Source organism: Colobus angolensis, unplaced genomic scaffold (genome assembly GCF_000951035.1).
Source record: "Colobus angolensis palliatus isolate OR3802 unplaced genomic scaffold, Cang.pa_1.0 Scaffold491, whole genome shotgun sequence".
Classification (NCBI taxonomy): Eukaryota; Metazoa; Chordata; class Mammalia; order Primates; family Cercopithecidae; genus Colobus; species Colobus angolensis.
In genome coordinates, this window is record NW_012118388.1 from 399,003 (window position 1) to 424,128 (window position 25,126).

The following is a 25,126-nucleotide window of genomic DNA, read 5'->3' on the forward strand; positions in this document are numbered from 1 at the left end:
CAAAAATCACAAAACCAGCCTTTGCTAGAGATGATTACACAAATTAAAACTTCTGTATGTGTGTGTATATGTGTATATACATGTGTGTGCATATGTGTATATATATACATATACACACACAGTTTTATAACAGAATATAAATATAAATATATATACAGTTTTATATTTATAATACAGTTATTTGTTATAACAAATTTAATCTCTAATTTTCCAAAGAGATATCTGCATTTATAAAAACTGAAAATGCTCCCTTCCCCCAAAACCTCACCACTATCACTCACTATTTTGTTTTTTGACAGGGCACAGCATCTGCCTAGAAATGACAACAGGTGGAATGAGTGTGGACATTCTGGGGAGAAGGCCAAGGTAGTGGAACATTCACCAGACATTGAGAAAATCTACAACAGCTGCCCATCAAGATGTTGACACTGATAAGGTCTACGATGCTGGTAAGATGGTATCGACAATGTCTTGAGGCTTGTGTAACATGTAACACCAAGGACATTCCATTCTGGTTAACCTCTAAAGAAACCTTAGGAGAGGAACATAAGCTTGCACTATTTTTAATAAGATGCCTTATCTCTCTTTGATACTTCTGAAATCTTTATCTACATCCAAGACTTCACATTTCTTTGGTTTATTTAATTCTGAGTTTGATTTTGTTTGATCAATGATCTACAAGCTTTCATTCAACCATAGTAGATTTTTTGTTTGTTCTGTTTTGTTTTTTGTCTAGGTTATCGGTATTTAAAATATAATCCCTGAAAGATTTGAGGGCTAGAAAAGGTCAAAATGCTTTCATAATCATCTTGCACTTTTTATTTCAAATATAAATAATATCTTCCTTCAGAAATTTTTACACCTAAGGAAAAGATGCCTAGAGATGGAGATCGTACATTTAATTCAAATTGATTAAGAAGAGAAAGCTGGGAGAATTCCTATTGAGAGGTGAAGTCAACTGGACTTCCTGGGTTGAGTGGGGACTTGGAGAACTTTTCTTACAAGAGGATTGTAAAATGCACCAATCAGCACTCTGTAGCTAGGATTGTAAAATGCACCAATCAGCACTCTGTAAAAACGTACCAATCAGGGCTATGTAAAATGCACCAATCTGTGCTCTGTAAAATGCACCAATCAGCAGGATCCTAAAAGTAGCCAATTGTAGGGAGGATTGAAAAAACAGCACTCTGATAGGACAAAAACAGAACACAGGAGGGGACAATAAGGGAATAAAAGCTGGCCACTCCAGCCAGCTGTGGCAACCTGCTCGGATCCCTTTCCGCGCTGTGGAAGCTTTGTTCTTTTGCTCTTCAGAATAAATCTTGCTGTTGCTCACTCTTTGGGTTCGTGCCAAGTTTAAGAGCTGTAACACTCATCACGAAGGTCCTCCGCAGCTTCATTCTCGAGGTCAGCGAGACCATGAACCCACGGGCAGGAACAACTCTAGACACACTATATCTCCAAATCATATCGTAGTCATAGCCACAGATGGGGGAAAAAGGCTCATGAAGGGTTGTAGGTTCTGGCCTTCACATTCCATCAGTGTTCAGTTTGTTCAGTTCATACTTTTAGTAGTACAAAAATAATTTAACATGAACTCAAGAGATGATTTGGGGTTTTTATGCTGTTAAAAGTCCCAAATGTTCATTTTATTTAGAATGATGGCATTGAAGTGTTGGTACGCTTTGTGGTCAGCCACTCGCTTTGCTCTTGCAGAACTCTGTATTGCTTGGAACACTAAGTCTAAACTCCACTGTTTTTAGCATGAGACACATTTTTTTTTTCGTAGGTAGAGGGAATTTTTAAGGGTTCCAATCTCCAGTTGACTGCTAAAGATGAATTTCAGTGAGGTCTACTCGAGAGCACATAAAACCAAGCTTTTCAGCTGATGTTTCAAACAGAAAATGGCAGTGTAGGAGTAGAGTGTCATCAAATACACAAGAATGAATTTCAGTAACTGCAAAGTACATTTTAGTGATGATGATTTCAGAGAGAATGCCATCCAATAACACCTCCTTTTTTTCTCATTATGACTGCCTGGAAACAATACTGTCTTGAAGGGGGGCAGAAAAAAAGAAGGTGAGGTTACAAAAGGGCTACCTGAGGCATCCTGGTGGTGATGCGACTGTTTTGTATCTTGACTGTGGTGGTGGATACATGAACCTACATACATGACAAAATTGTACAGAACTATATACAACACACACATAGAAGTAAAACTGGAAAAACTTGAATAGGATTGGTAAATTGTGTCTGTGTCAATATGCTGGTTGTGACATCATACTACAGTTTTGCAACCTGTTACCATAGGTGAAACTGGATAAAGGGTACACAAGACCTCTCTGTATTATTTCTTACAACTACACGTGAATCTACATTTCTGTCAAAATGAAAAGTTTAAGGAAAAAAATCAAGAAAGGTAACATATACTCATCATCCCATCTTAATTATAATTTTTGTTATTACCAGAAAATAATCTCCTGAGAACCAAATAAATGTCCAGCCTTTCCAGAGGCCTGGAAAGTTTTTCCAAAACTTTCAAGGGATCACACTGATATTGATGTGCTTATTGATAATTGAGTTGTGCTACATGCATGACTAACATAAGATCTGTTGGAGTTAATATGGATTAAAATAATTTTTAAATGACCATAAGAAAAAAAGGAATTTCATCTTAATATCTCCTGACATATTTAATGTATATAATAATTTCCAAGAAAGGCATGCTTGACAGTGTTCTAGAAAGTATAAAATATGCAAATAAAAAGGATTATTTTATCATTTAAATGCAGTTTTCACCATGGACAGATTTTTTAAAAAAACTTTCATTGTATTTCTAAAGCCAAATTAGTGATACACTTAAGCAGTAAATAAACATTTTAGCTATATTTGTATCGTAAAGTAGGCATACTTATATAGTTGGCATAATTTTTACCTTGATGGTAGGAACAGGCCATTTGGGGATAAAACAGTTTCTCTTAAGTGGTGAAAAAGTTACATTTTGTTCTTTCAGTCTAATCTTGTTTTCTGCTATGATTTTCTTGCGCTGTTCAAGATAAGGTCCGAAACTTGGCAGTTTCTAAAAGGAAAACACACACACAAGAAAGCATGTTAGTTCACAGAAGAGAAAAATGGGAAGATATAAACATATAAATATTATCAACAAACAAATGTGTGTCTAGGGATTGTTTCATGTATACTGTAACTAGGTCTTCACTTATTGTTTTGGACCACTAGTCTTCTAGGTATCAGGTTCCATTAATTATTAAAAAGAACACAACGGTACAATACTTTTACCAAATACGTGTTTATTACATATACAAATGTTAATTAAAATGCATTTCTAAATGGAAAAAAGTTCACAATGGCAAACCAAACCCATTCACTTAAAACAATAGCTATTAGTTAAACCATTTGTTTGGTTTACATAGACAGAAGGTGAAATCTATTGATGCTTTTTTCCCCTTCATCAGGTTTTTAGCATGATATAGACACAGTTGTAGTCCCTGACAAATGCTTTTGTCAATAGCAAAGGTACTTTGCCAAAGTTCTCGTCTGGATCTCTATTTTATTGTGTTCAAAATCTTATTACATCTCTTTAAAGATTGTAACTAATGTTGATTGCAATTTACTGGAATAGCTGAAAAACAAAATGGTAAAAATATTGATTTGTCTGTACAGAAAATAAATTTTATTTTGCATGGAGGCAAAAACAAAAATGAAAAGGAGAGGAAGTATTACGGTGCTTAAACAAACTCCATCAGTATTCAAAATCACATCACGGAGCTTTAAATTTCAAGGTTGTTCAACTGTACTTTACAAAGTTCATTTAGAAAGATACCTGGGCGTCATGGAAAAATGCTAAGTGGTTTCAAGTTAACACGAAAATGCCCTCATACCATTCATTATCCCACAATTATTTTCTCTTCACTTTGTCCTTCCCCTCTTCTAGAACCTTTGATCTTCACTTTTACTGACACATACTGCTGGTGATAGACATCACTGAATTCCAAATGTTTTGTGTCGGCCTGTAACCTGGAATTGCTAGGTCTTTTTCATAAGACTGCAAAAATACACTCTCTCTCCTACAGAATAAAGCCCATTTATCTAGCTGATGGAGGTTTGGAAAACTACAGCACTCCAAGGTCATCCTGATCTCTGACCTAGCAAGTATTTTGGTGAAAAATCACACTTGTTTCAAAACACTGGCCTCCACATTTCCTCTTGCATAACGCCTGAGGAAAATGAGTTCTCTGGTCCTCTAGAGACCTCAGTAGAGTCGGTAAGCTAAACTTAAACCATGTTCCAATTAAGCCGAAGTGCAAACTGCAATTGTAATTTATATTAGTGAAGAACATATTTATGTGGAAATATCTAAGATTATTACTTCCATTATCAATTCATTATAATGATGTCAACAAGTCAAGTAAATGGAAACGTTATGAATGCCAAATTAATTTATATACAATTAGACTAGAACTGAGTACTTCATCTCTATACCTTAATGCTTTCCTAAATTGTAATATTTAATGGTTGCAGTAAGATGAAATGATATGGAGGGAGATAGTATTTTGTATCTATTTTGCTATAAAACAAGTGATACTGACTTGCTAAAAGCATAAAATAAATAAGAGTATAAAACAAGCCCTCCTTATCACATATATAAGCATCCTTAATATAGAAAAGACAATGCTTTTTTGAAATGTCCTTTTATGAAATGGCTTTTTCTTGGGGCATATGAGGTGTGAGGGATTACACTTGGTGCCAAAGAAATGCCTTTGGGGTCTAGAAAACACCACATAAGGTGGTGAGCACATGTCCACATGATATAAATCTTCAGAATGTCACCCCCTGCGTGTTTCTCTTATACCTCAAGGCCATCTCAACCCTAATCTAATATACTCAAAGACCATCAAGAATGGTTAAGTGTTGAAACATATGACCTCTGGTTCTAGTAGATGCCTCATGTTAGCAGGTTTCATGAAAATCAGAACCATTATTTTCCCTGTTGGGGTTCACATGGTTCTCTGCTTGGGCTTTACCTTACTCAACATCGTCTAATGTCACCTAAGAGTTTTGTAAAGGCCATTCAAAATAAATCATTCTTGGAACTTTTAAATCTATCTTCCTATAAGCGTACATCAGAGGATAGCACTTTTTTTCATTTAGATTATTCTTTATCCAAATGAAGACAATGAATGTAGTTAAATTTAAACCATAATGATTTCAAATTGTTTCAACAATGGTAATAACAACAATAAATATTTGAAAATCTTTTGATGCTGAATATAATACAGCCTGTGTAAATATCCAACAGCCTGACACTTTCTGTCATTTTTTGCAATGATTGACCACATTTGCCATACATAAATTATGTTACACAGCTTTCCCCTGGCTAACATGCTAAGTTCCTAATGTGCTAATTGGTTTTATAATTAGTCCTAAAGAGAGAATCTCAATTTAACATAAAGATTCCTACAGGATTTTCTTTGTGCATTGGTTAGAAGAATTAATGGACTAAAAGGAAAACTTGCCAATTTTTTTTTAATTGAAAGCAAAAAAAATACCAAATATCAGTGACTGCTCCTTCAACCTTCCACCAAGCATCTCCAAATCAAATTGGGTTCATTTTTGTTTAATTCCTCACTGCTACGTGGAGCTCTCAGAGACTAAGGCATAGTACCAGCTTCCAAAACTTCAAGGCTGCCATAGACGTTTTGCTTTCCTTCTTAGTTTGAAAATTTAAGTGCTTTAAAAATATGTTGTATATATTACAGTGGTCCTAAGGATATTTCAGTACTGAACATTTTAAAAGTTAAGTTTTCTGAAAACAGAAAACATCAATTCCCTCCTGCACCAAAGGAACACCCGATCACCTTTACACATACTACATTTACGCATACGTTTGTGTTCTGATTTTGCAAAAAAAAAAAAAAAAAAAAAAAAGGAAAAAGCAAGCAAGCAAAACAAAGCTAAGAAAGAGTGAAGATGAATGCATAGTTGGCCACTGTGTGTGTGTGCAATCAGTGATGATTAATAAAGCATTTAGTTCAAATCTCTGCCTGAACATATAGTTAATTGATTTCCTATTGCAGGAGGAGAAGCAGCAGGACCTGACAGTGCCAGCAGCAGGAGCTTTTCCTCTTCATTCATTATTTTCTTACAGAAAAGTTGTAGCCTGCGGTAACTCAAAGTGAGAGGTTTTGAGCATCATGCTATATTTCTTAAACAAAGGAAAAAGTTCTTTAGGACTATCAAAAGCTGCTTTGTAACTGATGAACTGAACAAAGCTCAGAAATGGTGTGATTTTTGTTTCAATAGTTTCTCCAGGGATTCATCATTGATGAATTTGTTCTCACCAGAAAGGCTAAATCCTACTCATTTAAAGATAACAGTATCTTACACTAAAACTGTCTCTATCCAGATATAAAAAGCATTACATTGCCGATAGAAAAGTGACAACATAATGAATCAACAATGATACCTTAAGCCAGCAAAGCTTTAAGGTAAAGAAGTCTATTTGGATTATAATTTATTCATGGATCAATCTAAAGGTAATTGACCATATTATGAAGTAGAAAAGGGTTCTTGTTTGTAATAGAAGCAAGCACTTGCATCTTCCAGTTTAAATTGCATAATTTTTATGAGAATGGCAGCAAGTTGCCTAATAGCACTAGTCTATAGTACTGTAATGGATCAACTCTATTTTCTTAATCACACTCTCTTATCTAATTGGAAACAATAACAGAAAGACAAGTAATTACTTGGATATCCAAATTGTAATATGTGAAAGATGAAAATATTTCAGGCTTATATCAGAATATATCACTCAGTATCAGATATATATGTATATATATGTATCTCATTCAGTATAAACCTGCTATCTATCTATCTATCTGTCTATCTATCTCCTTTATACCTATTTCATGTGTGTGTGTGTGTGTGTGTGTATACAACTGACAGACTAAAGGATAAGTTACATGTAAAGGATATCTAAAAGTTGACTATTTTTTCCCAAAAGACATGTTTGCCTATGACATAGTTCTATTATTTATCAGTCTTTTGACATTTATTCAACAAATACAACATTTAATATCCACTCTAGGCCAGGAGCTGTCCTGTGCTACATTAAAGGCTAAACAATTTCCATACAGTGTAGTACAAATTATAATTGTTATTAATTTTATAAGTATCTTTTGCTATTCATGAAGGGCTAGTGTCAGATTGAATTATATGTCAAATATACCTGGTTATTTCAGTTATCTCAAGGAATAATATGCCAGACTCCTTGGAAAACTGTTTGAACTCAATAAAATGACCAATAATTGCAGAGAAAAATGAAGAAAAAAAATGTTCAAAGAGTTGATCTTTAAAAAACTCAAAAAGCTAATTGAAATAGTTCTTGGATACCTAAAATCAAAAATATGGGAGCAGTGTGGTATAATGGTTGAGAGCATGGGTTCTCTGAGTCTGTTTCATTATCTATAAAATGGCCATTGTGAGATTTAAATAAAGTAATCCATGTAAAGTTTCTAACTCACCCTAATTTCAATCTCTGCGTGCTCAGCATGATTTAAGGTAGCATAGGAGATAGAGATGAGAAGTCTCTCTTTTGTTCTGTACTTTCTGAATTCAATTACTTTTCTTCTTTCCTCTTTTCAATTCTGAAAGTAATCAGTTACTTACATTTGATGCTGTTTTCATTTCAAAATCAGTTTTAGCATGGTTTAGAATCAGAAGCTCAGATTTTCCCATGTGTAACTGGCATGTAATGCTTAATCACTGATATAACAGTACACAATGTTTTATGATATTATCAAATTTGGACAGTGGAAAACAACAAAAAGACAGAGACAGAAAGTCCATCTACATATTACATGTTACCATAGTGCTATGTGGTGGCATTGGACATGTAAAATATATAAAATATGAGTATTAGTTTAACCTGAGAAATGTAAGCATACAACTTTTGATCAAAAGTATGATATCTAAATCTGTCAAAAGAGATAGTTCATGTTTCATAGTGAAAGTAGAAAGTCAACATTCATATAGTGATTAAGGAAATAATTTAGAAGTCAAATTTGCATTAAAATCAGTTTTGCACTCATTAGCTGTGTGACTATGAGCCAATTACTTAACTATTCTGCTACTAATTTTCCTTATCAATGAAATGAGAATGACAGTATCAAACTCACGATGTTGGTATAAGCATTAAATAGAATAATATTTGCAAAATGCATGCCTGCCAATTTATTCCCATAAGCCTTAACTGCTTCTATTGCATTGTGTACTGTGCTCTGTGTTTCTATGTTTGCTCATGCATCCCCTCTGCCAGAATACCCCGTCCTGTCTTTTTCACCCAGTACATGCCAATTAAGCTATTTAGTTTCAGCTCAGTCTTCATAACACCTAAGTAATCTCCTTTACTGATTACCCTCCCTGCCCAGTGGTTTAGAATATCCTGGGCATATTTTCATCTCTGCACCTACTACACTGCCTTATCATCATTAGCTTATGCGTCCATCGGCCCAGCTTGAGATCCTAGACAGGCAGCTTTGATCCAGCACATAATAGGTGCTGAATATAATGTTTCAGAGCTTAATGAATGAATGAATGAATGAATAAATGAATGAATGAATATCTTGAATATATTTACAAAACCTTTCTGATTGTTTGAATTGTCAAACAATCCCAAACAATTACTTTCAGAAGCAAATTAAAGTATATAAATAGGTTTTTAAATATGCCATGAAGTAAAAAAAATCATACTTACAGAAAAGCTGTGATTCATACATTCAGAAAACATTTATAAGGAGCCAGACACTTGAAATTTATACAGAAAGGATAGTGTGTGACCTTAAAGAGCCTATATTAATAACAATTGCAATGCCCTGTGACAAGGGCTGTGGCAGAAGTGACACAAACTGTTATATGAGCAGTGACAATGTGTATCTAACCCAGGCTGAGGGGTCAGAGATTTTCTCGAAGAGGTGTCATCCGAGCTAAACTCTGACGGATAAGGTGAAGGCAGGATGGCAAGTGGTGCAGGTGGAGGCGTGAGGTCAGGAAAGGGGAAGAGAATCCTCCAGGTGGAAGAAACAGCGGAGGGAGAAGGGTGACAATTTGGAAAAGGCAACAGGGAGCCAATGGACTGCTAACCCTCTGCTCCATCGTTCATAAGCTACAAGAGGGTGAGGCACTTCCCCTGTGAATAGCAGGCAGAGTGCATGATGTTGTGAAGTGATGAAGTCAGATCATGAATTAGGAATAATGTCAATCAAGAGAAGAAAATCTAACATTCATGGAATGCTAGCAAAGGATGATGGAAATAAGACTTGCTTCTGCTAAGTGCTGTGCAGGTGCTGGAGCCTAGGCCACAAAGAGGACCAGGAGGCTGTTCCTTCCAAAAGCAGTTCTTAGCCTCATGAAAATGACTGAGTTATATTCAAAGGAACAGAGATAAGAAAATTATTATTTTAATATTGAAACAATTTAAATAACTCACATCAGGTATCTCTTTACAAACTGTAAAGAGACTTTTTAAAGTAAGGATTTTTCAAGAAATACCTCTAGGTTGGGATTTAGGAAATGTGATATTGATGGCATGTTTTAGGAGAAACCAGAACAAAGAGATGGTCCAATCATTATCCATGCAGAAATGTAGAATTTTGAAGGAGAGGGGGAATAGAAAAGAGAGGAGAGGGTAAAAGAAAGTGTGAAAAGAGAGGGCAAGAGAGAGGGAGCAAAGCCTATTGTTATGAAGCTGAAGGACTTTTATAAACAGGGAGCGTCACTATTGAATTTTAAGATGTTTGCACTGCTCCAATCTAAATCCTCCTCCATAGCCTCTATCTAAGAACATCTGCTACACACTTACATGCTTTGGTGAGAAATTTGGAAGAAATCGGGGAAACAGGGTTGAGTTTCATGGTTGGGTTGGTATATAGCTGAAAAGAATAGAAACCAACAGGAGGGAGATTTGAGGGAGATTCAGAATTTAATGATAGCTGGAATTTATAGCCAGAAGGAATCTGGAGAACAGAATCTCTGGGGATTTTGTAGCAATCTCCAGAAGGACAGGACTGGATGGAGTCAGCTGACATCTGGCTTACATACTTCATTGTAAGGAGAAATAAGATAAGTAGAGGACGACATGCACAATCTGATGTAACCCAGATCCAATGAGCAATTAATTCCAACTCAGAGATTAATACAATCTTTACAGTGAAGGAGGAATTTAAACTATGCTGAAAAATTCTGAAAGGGGAAAACAGTGTCTAGTTGTAGGAGGAGAAGAGAAGTAAGGGAATGAAGTAAAGAAACTATAAGATGAGCTTACCCTTATATGGCTAAAATATACTAAGTGACAGGGAGATAGTGGGGGATTAACCTGGAATATCTATAGCTATGGCTCTGAATTTTGGGCAAAGTGTTTGGATTTTATTCTTTAGGGTATATGGGAACACCAGATATTTGAAAATGTGTGACCAGATCCTCATAGTGGCAGAAGGAAGGGTGGTCTGTGGGATGATGGTGGTAGCAGAAAGGGAGAATGATCCAGAATGTTGGAGATGGGATTCTGGTAGTGGTAGGAAAGTGAACTAGATGAGTTCTAAGGTTATCATTATTTTCCATTTTTTTTTTTTTTTTTTTTGAGACCGAGTCTCACTCTGTTGCCCAGGCTGGAGTGCAGTGGCATGATCTCCACTTATTGCAACCTCCACCTCCCTGGTTCAAGTGATTCTTGTGCCTCAGCCTCCCAAGTAGCTGGGATTACAGGTATGTGCCACCCCACCTAGCTAATTTTTGTATTTTTAGTAGAGGCGGGGTTTCACCATGTTGGCCAGGCTGGTCTCGAACTCCTGACCTCAGGTGATCCACCCACCTCAGCCTCCCAAAGTGCTGGGATTACAGGCATGAGCCACCATGCCCGGCCAGGTTATCATTATTTTCAAAGCTGTTATAGTAGAAAATTAAAAAAGGTTCTATGGTGTAATAGTTAATTTTATGAATCATCTTGACTGGGTTAAAAGATGATGCCCAGGGGCCGGGTGCGGTGGCTCAAGCCTGTAATCCCAGCACTTTGGGAGGCCGAGACGGGCGGATCACGAGGTCAGGAGATCGAGACCATCCTGGCTAACACGGTGAAACCCCGTCTCTACTAAAAATACAAAAAAACTAGCCGGGCGAGGTGGCGGGCGCCTGTAGTCCCACCTACTCCGGAGGCTGGGGCAGGAGAATGGCGTAAACCCAGGAGGCGGAGCTTGCAGTGAGCTGAGATCCGGCCACTGCACTCCAGTCCGGGCGACAGAGCGAGACTCTGCCTAAAAAAAAAAAAAAAAAAAAAAGATGATGCCCAGGGAGCTAGTAAAACATTATTTGTGGGTGTGTTTGTCAGGGCGTTTCCAGAAGCGATTAGCATTCGGATCAGTAGATCAAGTAAAGAAAATATGCCCCAAGTAAAGAAAATGTGGGTGGGCATCCTCCAATTGGCTGATGGCCTGCATAGAACAGAAAGGTGGAGGAAAGGCAAATTATTTCTTTCTTCTGGAGTGAGAGCTAGGACATCCATCTTCACACGCTCTTGGATATCAGAGCTCTAGGTTCTGGGGCCTTTGGACTCTAGGACTTATACCACTCGCCCAGCCATCTCCTCTACCACCTGCTGCCCCCCTCACCTCCCAGTCCTGAGGCCTGCAGATTCGGGCATACAGTTAAGTACGCCATTGGCTCTCCCAGTTTTTAGGCCTTTAGAGTCAGACTGAATTACACTACAGGCTTTCCTTGTTCTCCAGCTTGCAGATAGCATGTCATGGGACTTCTTGGCCTCCATAACCATGTGAGCCAATTCCCATATTAAATTCCCTTTTATATACCTATATATAACCAATGGGCTACAGACAGATATAACCTATAACCTGTTATATATGCTGTATTATATGCTATAATAACATAACCAATAGGCTGTATATAGATATATGAGGGAATTGAATATGGGTTATCTATATATAACCTATTGGTTATGGATATACAAGAGGGAATCTATTATGGGAATTGGCTCTGTTTCTCTGGAGAACTCTAATACACGTAGTGTTCAGGAAACAGAGACCCAACACTGACTACCTGTGCCCACACCGTAGGTCCAACATTGATCTTCACTCCCACACTGCCTGCTGACTGCCTCACTGTGACTCACAGTGGCTTCTGCCCTGAAACTCCTGCATGCTGTCATTCTTCCTGACAGACTTCTATTTCTATCTCTTTGCTGGTCATCTTTCTGTAGATGACACCTCCTTTATCACCATACCTTGCTCAGTCAGATTCTTAACTTTTAAAATTACATAGGAACTTTGTTAACTGGGGGCTGCATAGTCTATGGGCTGCCAGAGTTACTTCTTAGTCAAAAGGAACATAAAGCAGTGTTGCTGGACGACCTGGGAAGTGTAAAATGACTTAGTTTTACTTTCCTTGCACTCTAAAGGACCTTTGCTTGTATTCTGTAGAGATGACGAGGTAGGGGAGGAGACACGGGGAAAATCAAGTTCCTCAAAAATAGCTGAGTGAGAGGGGATTACAAATTTAGCAAGGGAGATGGAAGGAATTGCATCATCATCATCACCTTCATCAGCTTATTAACTGATCATGGCTATATACCAGACACTTTGCAAAGCACATGAGTACATTATCTCTTCCTTATTAAAGAATACCCATGAGGTGGGTATTCCAGTTTCCATTTATAAACAACAACACTGAGGGGAAGAAAGACTAAGTAACTTGCTACAATTCTGACCATTAATAAATGGCAGAGCCAGGATTCAAATCCAAGTCTGACTGATGTGAGATTCTGTGCTATGCTGTCACTCATATTTCTTTGTAGTCCTTACAAAGTTTTGTATAAAGTAGATGTTTAATATACTTTTTATTTACATAAAGAAGCATACTACCTACACACTCCATTCCCTGAAATCTATGCTTCCTGTTTTTCTTATTCCACAAATTGTGAAGGGAAAATGTTTCACACAGTAGAAACCATTAAAAAAATGCTGAACACATACCAAGCAAAATATCTGAATTAGTTTGGTCCTGTTTATTAGTGGCCTCAAGTTTAATGAGCTCAACTTAATACAGGTGAAAGGCCAGGGTGTTACATGCAGAAGTTAATGAAATACCATAGAGCTGCTGAGAAAATGATTAGCAGCCAAATGTGAATTTAATATACTTCATCTTCAAGAAGCAATGCCCCGTGGGAGGCATCTTGCTGGGGGAGGTAATGTGGCATATTGGAAACAGTCCTCACTTGGGAATGAGGAGATGGGGCTCTGATCTTAGCTTTGCTGTCAGCTGGTTTTGTGACCTGTGGCAGGCTGGAGACTCTCTCTGTGTCTCAGTTTTCTCACCGGTAACATGAGGGGGTTTGACTACATGAACTATGAGGTCCCTCCCAGTGATGAGATCAGTTTTGTTTTCAAATTCACAATTAGAAGTCCTTAGGGTTTATGCCTAGGTGGCATCACATTGTCTGTGAATGAAACATCGGATTGAGTCATAAGTTATAACTCTTTCCATCCTACTTAACTATAGAACATTCTGAGTCTATTAGGCTATAACATATGGATATCATGGATCATATTTATCAAACTTCCAAGATTGGAGGGGTTCATAAACTTCATTAGTATAAGGTAAAACTAAAGATATTATAGGTATTTTATCTCATTATTAAATAATGAAATCTGTACAGAAAATTAATAGAACTAAAAATATTTTAATGAAAGCTATTATAAATCTGTATGAATTGGGAAATTCATACAGTTCATAACTAATGTTACACTGTAATTATCTTGACAAAGTTTGATGTCTAGTTACAAACTCATCTGATACACACTCTATAGAAAGTCAACCACAAATATTAGAAGTGAATATAAATGATAACAGGCATGAAATTACTAAGAGGTAAGAATAAACTATAGATACACATGTGGTTGCATTTGCTATATATCAGAGTTTTAGGATTTGGGAGAAAAATAGAACCTTCTACTAAAACAATGTAATGTGCAGAATGATCATGGATCTTAGGATGCAGAAACTAGCTGAATGACCTGGGGCAAGCCACTTGCCCTCTGTAAGCCTCAATTTTCATCTGTATAAAACAGAAATAACAATGATCACCCAGCCCATTTGTTCTTCACCACAACTATTTCAAATAGGAAAAGCATTAATAGATGATTAAAATACAGCTGTTACTATTTTGAAAACTCTAAAGCATTATAGAACCAAAGTATTATTATATTGTGCGTAAATCTCATTTACGCACAATATAATACATAATGTAAAGATGATGTGAGTCCTCTGAATTATAAAAATGTCACAGAGTATTAACAACACATAAAGAAAGATTTTCTCAGCAACAGTCCTTCCAGTGCCTTAGGAGTACTTGGATGAAATAATTTGCTTTTGAAATCCACCTTCAAAATGCTACTGTTTTCATGGCTAAATGTTGCATAGAATGTCAAGGGCAAAAACCAATGAGGGAAAATGGAATGGAAGCAAAGGAAAACAGAAAAATGAGGTGATGAGGAAAATGGGGCTGCTATAAATACGGAGTAAAAAGTATACAGGATTCAGGCTATATTCGGAGCAAGAATAGGTTAATCAATTTTCTTCCACATTTATGCAATATGATACCTAATATCCTCCAATGCAGAAACACCTGGATGACTGTTTTAATCCCTTTTACAGCACAGGACATAAAATATCACATTTTGATCCACCTAAAACCCTATTTAGAGTTACAGTTCAGGGCATACTGGAATAAAATGATCATTTTGAAAGTCAATTTTTAGTAGTTCTACGCTAAGCAGGAGATTTATATTGGAAAGAAAATAAAAGCAAGTGCAAGATTTTAATGTAAAGAAAATATCTTTCTAATATAATTAATTATCATACATGTATGAAATATTACACCTGGGAAATATATATTTTATACATTTGGCAAAGTGCTCCACAAATAATACCTTCTCCATGCAACTACAGAATACAGTAACAAACATCCATAAATCAGAATTCATCTGAAATGCAGGTCTCCCAACTCCAAGCCTAGTGCCGCTCTCTCTACATTGGCCATGAACTTCCTCAAGTTTTTGGGCTACTGTTTTCTCCAACAATATTAAAGTTTTTGGTGTTTTAGGAAAATATACTGAGGGAAAGACCTAATAAACTACATTCTTGGGAAAGGCTCCTTCTTTCAGATGTATTTGTTGAGTATTTACAATTTGTCTAGCACATGCTATGGGCTGGCCATTGAAGACATAATGGAGAATAAAACAGATATGATCTCTTTCCTCAGGGAATATGTAACAACGTTTAGTGCAACAGGATTAAACATAAATCATCCCACCCACCTGCACTTTCACCCTCTGTCTTCTCTTCCACTACTAAGAGGAGTATCCTATGCCCTTTAAAAGACTCCACTCATGGACTCCATCTCACATACCCTCTGATCATATGAAAGAATTTGTTTCTGTTATCTTTGACTATTCAACAATTTACCCTCATTTTTACATTATTTTCATTAGCACATAGATATACTTTAATCTCTCTCATCCCAAAATCAAATATACTAAGCATAACAAAACAATTCCTGTGACCCTACAGCCACTTTCAGGCATCATTAATTTACTTCCCTTCAAACTTCTTTTATCATTTGTAATAGTGTCTGTCCTCACACCTTCACCTCCTATTCACTCCTGAACATACCCTTTTCAGGAATTTGTCCTCCATTCCAAACAACTGAAATGCTTCCATAATGAAGTTAACAACAAGCTTTGTTGTGCAAATCCTGTGGCCACATTTTTGTTTGTGCTCATCTAACTTTATCTCTCAGTATCATTAAACCTAGTTGACCCTTCTTTCCTTCTTAAAACACTATACTATGGCTGGGCATAGTGACTTATTCCTGTAATCCCAGCACTTCATAGGCCGAGGTGGGAGGATAACTTGAGCCTAAGGGTTTCAGACCAGCCTGGGCAACAAAGAGATACCCCATCTCTATTTAAAAACAATAAACAAAACCCCCACTATTCTGTTTTGCATCCTACATCCTACATTCTAAGTGTCTCTTTTGCTGGGTAGCACATACACATCAAATCTCTCTACTTTTCACCATTTCCACTGATACGGCTATAGTCCAAGGCTCAATTGCCTCATCCTTGGGCTACTGCAATAGCCTCCTAACCAATCTACCTGCTTTCTCTTTTGATTTGGTATAATGCATCCTCCTTATGGTATCCTGAGGAGTTGTCTTAAATAGAAACTATGACAGATCATTCCTCTGCTTAAAATCCTTCAATGATTTCATTGCTCTGAGAATAAAATCAGAAAACATCACCGTGACTGTAGGTTTATCTGGCCCCTGCCCACCTCTTCAATATATTTTAACCACTGTCCCCTTTACTCACTACACTCCAGCCATACTGTTCTTACTATTCTTGAAAAGACTTATAAGGCCATATGACCTTAGGGCCTTTACATTTCCTGGGTTTTTTTATTTTTGTCTGCATGTGGATCTTTGCATGGTCGGATTCCTCACATGGTTTAGGGCTCAGATACAATGTAACCTCCTCCCAGAGGCACTCTGACCACCCGATCCACAGCAGGCCCTTCAAATCACACTCTTCACATCTCCTTTTAAAAAATATTCACATCGTTTATTTGCTTATTTTTGAAAATCTCCAACCCCTCTAAAAGGTATGAGCTACGAGAGTAAAATGTTCACTAATCTTATTTACCAATTTCCAGGCCCTTGAGCAATGCCTGGCTCGTCGTACACTCTTGAATGAATAAAGGTACTGGGTAATTGTACATTTATACACAGTACAGTCTTGAACTTAGCTTGGCTTCCAATTCTGGCTCCATTTTTACTAGGTTTTTGACTTAGTCGTGTTTTGCTTAACTTTTGTAAGATCTCAGTTTCCTCACTCATAAAATGGGAGAAATATTTTATAAGGTTGTAAAGATTATATAATTTATATACATTGTATAGAGCGAAGCCAGAGCTTAATACACAGTAGGCACTTAATAGGCCTCTTTGCCATCATTATAGAAATTCTTATCAACATTATTTTTGTTATAATAGAAATTCTAGCAACGTCTCATAGCTTTCTATTATTAACTTTGTGAATTACTCATGTACACAATGACACTATTTTAATGTATTTATTTTTTAAAAAGTGCTTTTAAAATATTTTGCTGTGTGCTTAATATTATGATATAGTAAACATTTCCCATCCCTTCAGAAAACCATTTCTCCAGCATTTATAAGGGAAGTCAATGGATTAAGCATGTTGTACGTGATGGAGAACTGCTTATTTCACATTTAGACTGCATACACTGTATAAAGTCAGGATTGCTCATAGAGTTGTGTAATTTTGTGCTCCACATGTTTAAATAAGTAAAATTAAGAAAATGAAGATTTGATAGTTGATGAGTAAATGTAAACACTAGTGCTTAAAGAATGAAAGCAAGACCATTCTGTAGCCTAAACTAGATGCTGTCATCTGTGGGGGTTAGGGAAGATGCTAAGATCTGAGCCTGCTACCATGCTACTTCACGAACATCTGCCAGTCTGTCACTTCACAGGCAACAACATCTTCTCTAAACAGCGGAGACTTGAATTCATCAGGGATTCCTGTAGTACAGTATATGCTTAACTTAAGTACCTGCTTTCCCGTGATTTCCATAGATTATCATATTCATGATACTGTGGAGTGAAAGCATTCTTCTCACTCTCTAACCAGAACATGAAAAAGAAATTAAAACATTGGCAGGCACTTTGTCTCCAGTTTGTTGGACAAGTAAGAAAAGGACTTTCCACCCATTAATGTAAATGAAATTCTGTCAACTTAGAGCATTTAAACAAAGATGACAGCAGCCTGTCTATTAATAAATTCCTGACAGGGTAACAATTACATTTGTAGTTGACTGTTTTTCTTTCAGTAAATGTAGGTCAGTGGGTATTTTTAAGGAATCTGTTTAAAATAAATTTGCAAACCCCAATAACTTTTCTTCTCATCTCTATTAACCCAGAAAGTAACTTTAACATGAACATTCTTGCTTCTTACGAGTGGGTTTTAGAACATTGTGGTCAAAGCATTTTTAACACCTATAACTGTGTAATTAAATATGTGTGTGCCTACTGTGCATATACACATACATACACATATAATACATATACATAATACATATATGACATCTATATTCTACCCCAATATTTTGAATTGAATCCTATAGAAAGATTTAAAGCACAGTGGGCTCTCTGTTATCCAGGGATGGTTTTTCCATTTAGGGGTAATTTGGGCCTTTGCGTTACTGCTTCTGACTATGTGCGTTTCTTTCATTACTGACTATCAGAAAGGAAAGGTAAGAAAAGGTAACAAACTGATATAGCTGGTTAGTCCTCTAGCCTTAGGAACTTAGGAATCTATTTTGTAGAGGAAGAAGAAGTGAATTTAATGAATAAATTCAGCTTGGGGGGATTATGTGTAGAATTCACTAATCCACTGGCCCAATATTCCATTAGTTAGAGTTGAGAAAGTAGGTTTCTAAACAGAATCAGGATGAGATTTTAAATTTCCTTTTGTGGAAGGTCTTTCCAAGAGAATGTGTTTTGTCTGTCTAGGGGAGTTTTGGAGATGGTATATGTTGATATATTTGAATATCAGTTATAAGTACTATTACCTTCATTTATTACAAATTAAAAGCACAGCTCTATATTTCATCACATTTAAGATGCTATCATACATTTTGTATTCATACAATAAAGAAGAAAATATAAGGAAAATACATTGTTTAAAACATTATTAAAACTTTTTCACATTCAGCAGCTGGTAATTTGAAGATATAATCAACTGTAAGACTGAATGATTCAGAGGTATTAAAAATGAAAAAAATGCATGTCTCAGATTTGGTAAAATGCATTGTGTTTTCTAAATACTTACTGGCTCAGTTCTAAGTCTCCTCATCACTGTTGGTAGCCATAATACAGTAATGGCACCTCATTACTCCTAGGGTGATGCTACATGCAAATTACATCATCATTCCTAAAACCCTATTTATAAGTGAAAGTCAAAATTTTGGATGAATAAAACTTCAAAATTTACCATCATAGAAAAGCAAAGAATAAGCCTTGTTCTATTTCCAGCATTATCCCAGAAAACGATGTGTGACTATCGCAAAGAAAGAGAGGTGAGGGTGGACATTACTGTATGTTATTGTCCATAATTTAACTGCGTTAAGTCCATACCTGAAAACTTCTGAGACAGGTGCCTTTATTGTTTCTTGACTCCATTTTTCTATCTATATCTCTTCTACTCTTCTAGAGGCATGTGGTGCTAAAGTTTTTTTAAAGTTAAAGACTATGTACATTATATATTTGTATTTGTAACTTCTAATGTGAATTCAAGGAGAAAATAGCGTAAGCAATATTTGTTCCTTCAAAGAAACTCAGGATGTCCTAACCATTTATAAGAGAATGATTTCCCTCTTGTATTTCTCCATGAATGTCTTTGCATGAGTTAAATATTTGAAAGGTTGACAGACTTAGTTATTTCTAGAGGAAGTTTCTGTTGATCAGTGTGCAGGGGTTAATTCTGGCACTGCCCCTTAAAGATACTCTCTCTGTGGCAGAACGAGCCACAGAGAGAAAGATACATAAGGCAGTGTCAATGCAGCATCGTTACATCATTTAATGGCTGATGGTGCTTATGGCAGCCAACAGTCTGAGGAAAGCAGGTTTTCCCTGAATGATGAAAAAAAAAAAAAACCATCATATTCAATAAAATCTTAAACAAATACCATATATTTCTGTTAGTCATCCAATGATGAAACTGTATATGCGAATACACTAATGCACTCCTTAAATGCAAATTACTGCTAAATTCCTAAGTAAACTGTCTTCCACTTCAGAGCCATTGTAATCCATCTCTTAAGTCAGATGAACTGTAAGACTTATCCTTCTGATCGCATAGGCTTTACTGCTTTTCGTCATTCATCTCTCACACTTGGTAATCCTTTTACCTCTCCCTTCCAAGTTTGTAATTTAAATGCAATCTATTCACAACTGAAAAAAGGACCCTAGTGTAAATAGGAAGTCTTTAAGTTACGACCAAAGAAACCATTACTGCTTATACAATGGTGTGGGTTCTATTACACAGAGGACAATATGGGGAGGCTCACTCTTCACTTGCTTTCATCAATGTTTTGTGTCAACACACAGAATAAAGAGTGGGTGCTGAATTTGGGGTCTTCTCTTGCTTTGACTTATTTCTTATGGTATTGCAGCATTTTGTGTTTGAGAGAAAAGTCTTTGAGTACCAGCATTGGCCTCCATGAGTTCTTCAGTTTGTCATCAACATGGATTCTGATTTTATTGTTTAAAAGTTCTAAAATAGCAAATTGACAAAATTAGTATTCACTCCTCAAAATCCTACATGGTCATTTAAAAGAGAATCACGTTTAGAAGAATTAAAAGGTGCATGTAAAATGCTTCCATGATATATTTTTAAGTGAAAGAGAAAGCAGGATTAGAGCAGCACATACAGTATGATCCTAATACAGTTTTTATTATACTTACGTATTTTCCTAATTTTCTACAGTGAGCACATATTACTTTTATAATGAGGAAAATGTTCTTAAAAGTATTGTCTTAAACGGCACACTAGCAGAAATTGTTATAAAAACCTATGCAGGAAGAAAATTACAATCATTATTATGGTCACAATTGTTACCTTACATGTTTTTAAAATATGAATCTCAAATCATAATTTAGAATGGTAGATACCAAAGAAATGTATGCTGTGGGAAGATGCATATGTAATGACTACACAGACAGAAATGTGGTAAGTAGACCTCAGGCCCACTTCTAAAATATAGTTAAATACATAATAAGTAAGAAATGTCCATTCAGTTCAGCAAAGCACTGCATATGTTTGAGGATATAGATTTTTTATTCCTGAGAATATGAAACTCCTGCATTTTAGGTCTATATGGGATGTTGGCAAATTAATATCCTCCAATAATTAAACTGCAATGCTAACATTCCAAGAATTAAAACTATAATGCTAGCTTTTATTAGAGTGAGTTCTTTTCCATTTGTAGCTCTCAAATAGGAAATACACTTAGGTAGATATACATATGAAAATATTTATATACAAAAACACAGATTAAAAGTTTGTCTTTCCAAATAAATTAAGTTAAACATTTAACTTAAACCAATGTTTGCTGAGCACCTACAATTTTTTAGGTATTGATCCCTTTAGCTGGCTCACTATTCAATGAGGACACCCAAACTGCCTGCACCACAGCTGCCTTTTAACGGGAGACTACAGTGCATCTTACCAAGACACAAATTTAGGAGGTCCAAATATAAACTATAGCTGATGTAAAATGACAAATTGGTCATGCACAGTGGCACACACCTATAGTCCCAGCACTTTGAGGGGCCAAGGAAGGCAGATTACTTGAGCCCAGGAGTTGAACACCAGCCTGGGCAACATGTTGAAACCCATCTCTAAAAAAAATACCAAACTTAGCTGGGTGTGGTGGCATGCACCTGTAGTTCCAGCTACTTGGAAGGCTGAGGTGGGAGGATTGCTTGAGCCCAGGAGGTCAAGGCTGCAGTGAGCCAGGATTGTGTCACTGCACCGCAGTCTGGGCAGCAGAGCAAGACCCTGTCTCAAAATAAATAAATAAATAAAAAATAAAAATATATAAATAAAATGACAAATCATGGATTTACTACGGAAATGGGTAGCTTTTCTTACAGGATTAACTTTTGTACACAATCTCTTTTATGCAGTGTTTTATAGTACAGACAGATTCGAGTTATCTTCAGATATCTATCCCTGAAAATGCTTAAAAAGGCAACTCCAGGTTGGTGACTCACACCTGTAATTTTAGCACTTTGGGAGGCCAACGTGCGCGGATCACCTGAGGTCAGGAGTTTGAGACCAGCCTAGCCAACATGGCGAAACCCCATCTCTACTAAAAATACAAAAAAAAATCAGCCAGGCATAGTGGTGTGTATCTCTAATCCCAGCTACTTGGGAGGCTGAGGTAAGCGAATCGCTTGAACCCTGGAGGCAGAGGTTGCAGTGAGCAGAGATCACACCACTGCATTCCAGCCTGAAAACAGGGCAGGACTCTGTAGAAAAAAAAAAGCAACTCCAGACCCCTGGAATAAAAGTATATGACAGGTTGAATGTGCTAACAGTACAAAGTTTCCAAAATAAAATCTTTATTGATTGATTGGCTGAATGCCTTGTAATTATCAAGTGTCACTCATTTATCTCAGCCTTCAACTATATGTGAATGTATGGATAAAGAAAGACTTCCTGAACAATATTCACTAGAAGATAATTTCAGAACCATACACTAAAGCAAGGCTTTTTTATTGCTGTAAAACTGCAGAGGACATTCACAGGAAGCTGGGTCAAGCACTCTTACCGTGTATCTCATATACTAATTCAACCTATTTCCTAAGGTTTACTCACATTCATTCTATGAAGTTAATACAGAGACAATTAGGAGACAGATAATCCATTGTATACATATTGCAAGAAACTTTTAGTGTCACTAGAATGTCGAAGATGCAATTTATCATACTTTGTTTAGAACTTTTGCATTTTTATTCATAAGTGAAAACAGTCTATAATTTTGGTCTGCAATTTTCTGGGTTGTACTACTGTCAGGTTTTAATATTAAAGTTGGTCAAGGTTCATAAATTTATTAGGGAGTTTTCTGTACCTTTCTATAAGCTATAATTGTTGAAATAACATAGAAACCCTGATAAAACTAGTAGCTATTCAGATGTGAAATCACTTGTGCCGACATCTTTTTAACAATAAATTTTAAAATCTGCTTCCAGTTCTATGGAGGATTGATTACATAATCAATTTGAGTAGTTTTTATTTGACAAGAAATTACTCTTCCCTCTAGATTTTCTGACCAAATAATTATATGTAACACTTTTTCACTCTTTGTCTCCTGTGTTTGAGGTAACAGTAGAGAATTAAGGAATTCTGTTTTCATTCTTATAGAATACACTTTTGCTTCCTTTTCGCTTGAGATTTTATTGTAATTGTATATATCTATTGCTCTTTTCTTTTCAAATGTCACCTTTTGTTTTGTTTTTCCTGTTCTTTTGGTTCTTCCCAAGACTGACCTTGCCGATGCAAGGGGTAAGGGACATCCCTCAGAGACCAGCACATCTCCTCCCAGTCCAGGCTGGTCTTCCACCTGGAGTCTGGGTACCCTGAGCTCTCTTTATAATCTTTAGACTTTATTCTGATAACATCTTCTTTTCCCCCCTTTTGTTTCCCGCCCTGTTCTTAACCTTCTGCTTAAACGCTCTTTCCATTTCTCTTTCTTTTTAACATTTTTTTTTTCTAACATACAGAGCGATTTAGAAATACACAGGTAGAAAGCAAGAGATAACTGTAAAGTAGACTCCATGCTTTCTGGCTTCTGCATGGGGCAGGAACTGAGGAGGGCATCAAAAAAACATGGTCCAACAATATAAGCTGCATTGCTGTTTAAGTGCCTGGAAACAGCAGTGCCCATTGAAGAGTACTGAACGTGGAATCAATACTTAATAAGGAGATTCGGGTTCTAGGGCTTTGTTTAAATTATTTTTTCTGCCAGATTCAAAAATTAACTCTTATCTAAGGGATCAGTCACCACATTTTCCCTTTACTGTCGACTCAGAAGTTTAGAGCACTACATAGAACCAAACGGAAGAAAAGAATTCTAAGTTTTATAATCACATTTATTTGCTTCAAAACTTTCAAAGCACTTGTTTATTTGTCTTTAATAACTCACATTTTGGTGGTTTAGAGCAGATCATCTGAGGATTGATGTTTAATGAGTAAATTACTGTGCCAGTTGCAAACAGGAAAGAAAAAAATAATGGAGGGGGATATGATAATATAATAATATTTAGTGATAAAGGCAGAAAATCCCTCATTTTTTTTTTTTTCACAGGCTTTAGGGACAAAAGGTTCTTTCCTTCCGCTATTAGAAATTTTGAACAAAAAGCATTCATTAGAAAGCCTACTAAGTGTGTGATTTATTGTGACTTCCAGTGACATTACAGAGCTTAAACAGAACAATATTTGAAAAAAAAGCCATACGCCAGTGCATTCTACAATTCTGGCTTACGAATGTTAAGAGGTGAATTTTTAGGCCATCTACAGTGGGTCTCAGCACTTCAGTATGTCCCCAGAAGTCAGGTAACAGCTCTCCGTGCTAGAAAACCATTCAAAGCAATGAGATGGAAATTAGCAGCCCAGTCCCTTGATTTCTGTGATTTGACAGGAAGATGATATCAAAGACTACACGAAAGTGTTAAGGGACAGCTCAAATGCTGGTGTGTGTGTGTGGTGGAGCAGGTGAGCAGTTAGGATTGTGTGTCACGGGCTGACAGGAGAGGGAGTGTTAGGCTACCACGTGGGTGAACATGGGCCCTATCATAGGAAATATGCTTTTTGTTAGGACTCTCAATATCTAGAAGGAGGGGCAACCTTTCTGGCATGAATGTGCTACTGCTGTGAGGATCCAGTAAAAGGTCTTCTCAGGGTTTGTTTAAAAAGGTCAGCTCAGGAACTACTGACCCCTGTGACTTTATCCTGACAGTTTCAGCCCTCTCACAAAATCACTCTTGTCACTTCTAGCCTCCTGTGCTTTTCTGAAAACAAAACCCTCTACCACCTGCCGTCCATTATTCCACCAGGGAGCAACATGCGCTCTCTTCAGCTGATATTTCAATTTATTCGTGGTTAGATGTGCAGTAATCCTCTGACTGAAGCTGAGGGAGCAGTTTAAAGATTTAAAACAAAACAAAGCCAGTGCTTCAAACATCTCTTCATGCAAAGCTTACCAGATGCAGAAATGTGGCTAATTCTCATCTACACAAAAGCGAAACGAAGACCCGCAGATGGTCAGTGCCTGCCCTCTGCAGAGGGAGAGGCAGGGTTGGCTCCAAGTAACAAATAATTATCCAGGCCCTTTGTAAATCAAGTTGTACCACTTCTCCTGTGAGCATCCACAAAGACGGCTGCATATATTTGCTATTAGC

At 36.7% G+C, this 25,126-nt stretch overlaps 1 protein-coding gene across 1 annotated transcript in view; it reads right to left on the bottom strand.

Moving 5' to 3' along the window:
- DPYD (dihydropyrimidine dehydrogenase) overlaps window positions 1-25,126 on the bottom strand; it is an 861,792-nt gene that overhangs the window by 19,962 nt on the left and 816,704 nt on the right. Inside the window, exon 21 of the mRNA XM_011959403.1 lies at window positions 2,936-3,079. Within this exon, the coding sequence (XP_011814793.1) occupies window positions 2,936-3,079 (144 nt within the window). The remainder of the gene's footprint in view (window positions 1-2,935; window positions 3,080-25,126) is intronic.